The 3123-nt window shown below is 31.1% G+C and overlaps 1 protein-coding gene across 3 annotated transcripts in view; it reads left to right on the plus strand.

The window, feature by feature from the left end:
• Positions 1 to 3123, plus strand: part of CCNC (cyclin C) — a 37033-nt gene that overhangs the window by 4926 nt on the left and 28984 nt on the right. For all 3 annotated transcript variants that reach the window (XM_070376553.1, XM_070376552.1, XM_014480407.2), the window contains exons 2-3: positions 1929 to 2035; positions 2850 to 2934. In XM_070376553.1, the coding sequence (XP_070232654.1) occupies positions 1929 to 2035; positions 2850 to 2934 (192 nt within the window). The remainder of the gene's footprint in view (positions 1 to 1928; positions 2036 to 2849; positions 2935 to 3123) is intronic.

Consider the following 3123-nt stretch of genomic DNA (forward strand, 5'->3'; position numbering starts at 1 on the left):
CAGGGAAGTCCTTCCCATGTGTGACAAACATAAAATCAAAGTAAAATGTAAATAAATTTGAATAAATACATGATTCAAATTTCTGTGTCACAAATCATTAAATACTGAGAAATCATGTATTGGGGAATGTATAGAGCATATTTGACAAAGAAATGATTTTTTAATCCATAATATACAAATTTTAGATCATAAGACTATCTGAATCATAAAAAAGATGACCATACTATTAGAAAAATGGTCATGTAAGAATTCAGTTCAGTTCAGTCGCTCAGTTTTAGAATTACAGTGTACCAAAGAACTTTATTAAAACAATAAAGGTTTTACCTTAGAAGTAAATTTAAATAAAATAGTGAAATGCTAATTTGCCTTAAAATTGTAAATTATTTAAAACATAGGTAGTGGGAAGAAAGGACAACAGAAGACTGTCTAAAGGATGCCTGGACTCCTTATTATCTCAGGACTCTAATACTCTTAACAGCCGTCCAGTGCTAGGGATTCCAGTGGACTGTATCTCTGTGAAAAACACAATTTTGCCTTTTTGTAATTCTGTTTGAGAAAGTTGGAAGTTTAATTAGCTTTCCAACCAAACAAATTTCTGCATTTGAGTCTTAACCATATTTGAGCGTTAATGTGGCTTCAAAGAAGTTATTGATTCTGAAGTAGTGGGTTTTGATTGAGTTGACTGTTTTAAAAAAACTGTTTGGATTTTAATTGTGATGCAAACATTTGGTTTGGTACAGACATTATTTCCACTCTGGTGGATAAGCTCAAGAAAGGTCATATCCCAAACTAGTTGTGTATAAAATTTGCTTGATTATAGTAGGAACAGCTTTGTTTTGAATAGGTATCTTACCTAGCAATATCTTAAGCACATTTCTTCCCTTAAAATTAACTGTTAATTCTCTCTGTAGATCAACAAAGTTAAAAGGCCCAAGTATTTTTTTTTTTAAATACTGTGTAATGAACTATTAAAAGATTTTAAAACTTAAAAAAAAAAAAAAAGATAGGTAGTAACCTGTTGGGTCAAGTATTTCATGACACACTCATGTCACTCGTGTGAATGGAAACTGCTGTGGGAGGCAAGCCGACAACGCATATCAAAATTACCAGCAAAACTGACCCATTAGTTCTACTTTTAAGAAGTTGTTCCATATATTAATCAGATATACAAGGGTGAATTACAGATGTTCATTAAAGCATTACTTGTAATAGTGAAAAAAATAACTTACATGCCTATCAATAAGGATTAACAAAATAATGATCCATCATAATAACATGCATCAGTTTAAAGGGATGCTGAATAACAAATTCACTGACATAAAACTTTCAAGACACACTGAGTGACAAAAGCATGTTGTAGAGTATTTTGTGGGATCATGTCAATTGCCTTGTCTATTTAAAAATAGACTAGGCAGGAGGAGGAGACTATTGGTAAAATAAATTCTGAAGCAGCTTTTAACATGAATGGAATTTGTGAAGTAGGATACTCTAGTTACTCATGAACAACTGAGAAAAGATACACTTCAAATCTTAGGCACCATCAATTGGTATCAAATAATTTCTGTGTCACTAAGAAAGTGTAAATATTACTGCCTAATTAAAATGCTAGGCATCACTGAAGATGCATCTTGATCTCAGTCTTAGGATCAATGAAACACACCAGAATAGTGACGAGGTTGGGGTGGGGAGAGACAGATCAATAGACTGAGAAGGAAGGAATAAAACAGCCGATTTTTTTAGGGCATATTTACATTTATTAGTGAGATCATTCTCAGTGTCAATGTTCCAAGAAATGTGAAAAACTGTATTTAAAGGTTACATGTATTCTGTACTTCTCACAATATTAGCAGCCTGTTCAATCTTAGAATATTTTATATAACTTTGTTAGTGAATTTTCTATAGAATGTCTGAATCTTTGCCTTTTTTAGCTTACAATGGATTTTGGATAAACAAGATCTGTTGAAGGAACGCCAGAAAGATTTAAAGTTTCTCTCGGAAGAAGAGTATTGGAAATTACAGATATTTTTTACAAATGGTAAACTTTTCTTTTAATTGGTTGAAATGGTGCGGTTGGTTACCTCTGAATTAAATGTTTTTCTGTAGTAATTTGTGATGTACTGTTTTAGTCCCTATTTTATACTTTTATTTGCATGTATGTTCTTTTTATAATTTATATATCATTTTAAAAGTGATTTAAAGTCTTTTGTGAATTTTACATGTTAGAGACCCTCAAGACAGCCCAAAAGTATTAATTTCCCAAAGCTTTTATAATGTATCATTAAACTTAATTTAAGATTGGCTAAATCATTTGAGGATAAATGATTATTTGGATTGGCATCCTGTATTGGTCATTCCTATCTTACAGGTGTGCTTTAGGATTTAGAGTCAGAAGATCCTTGTTCTGCCACATGATAGCTTTGTCACAGAATCTTTATTACTCTCTGTCCACTTTCATTGCAATACTACCTCTCTGTTGTTTTGAGGATTCATTTTGGGTTTTTTATCAGCTTTATTAAGTAGTTGTTATAATGCTGATAGGTGTCTAATAATATGAAAAGCATTGAAAATGCTTAGCAGGTAGAAGGGAAATAATCATTCAGTCTCCTTGATTCAAGAATAGTTTTTACTGTGAGACAATTTCTGTTTTTTTGTTATTGTTTATGTGGATCTATGTATTTTTAAACAAATTTTCAGCCCTAGTACTAGACCACTGTGATCCAAGTAGAGCTGTACAGCATGTATAGGTTTTTCTCTGTGTTAAAATGAATATAGTCATCATTTAACCACATAGAAACTATTGTTAAATGTTAATTATATCAGAAATACATTTAACTTTATTTCTCTTTTAGTTATCCAAGCATTAGGTGAACATCTTAAATTAAGACAACAAGTTATTGCCACTGCTACGGTCTATTTCAAGAGATTCTATGCAAGGTAGGGATGTGTTATTTTGGAAATATTTTATGCGTATTTTAAACCCTTGTCTAATGTTGATGACCTTGTATAAGTGAATCATGTGTTTGCCAGAGTTATTCTTTTTTCTCATATAAATATTTTCTATATGAAATGTTTTCGTATATGTTTTCTGTATGAATGACATTTAACTATTTAATCATATTTTAG

The sequence above is a fragment of the Bos mutus genome, chromosome 9, assembly GCF_027580195.1.
Source record: "Bos mutus isolate GX-2022 chromosome 9, NWIPB_WYAK_1.1, whole genome shotgun sequence".
NCBI classification, from domain to species: domain Eukaryota; kingdom Metazoa; phylum Chordata; class Mammalia; order Artiodactyla; family Bovidae; genus Bos; species Bos mutus.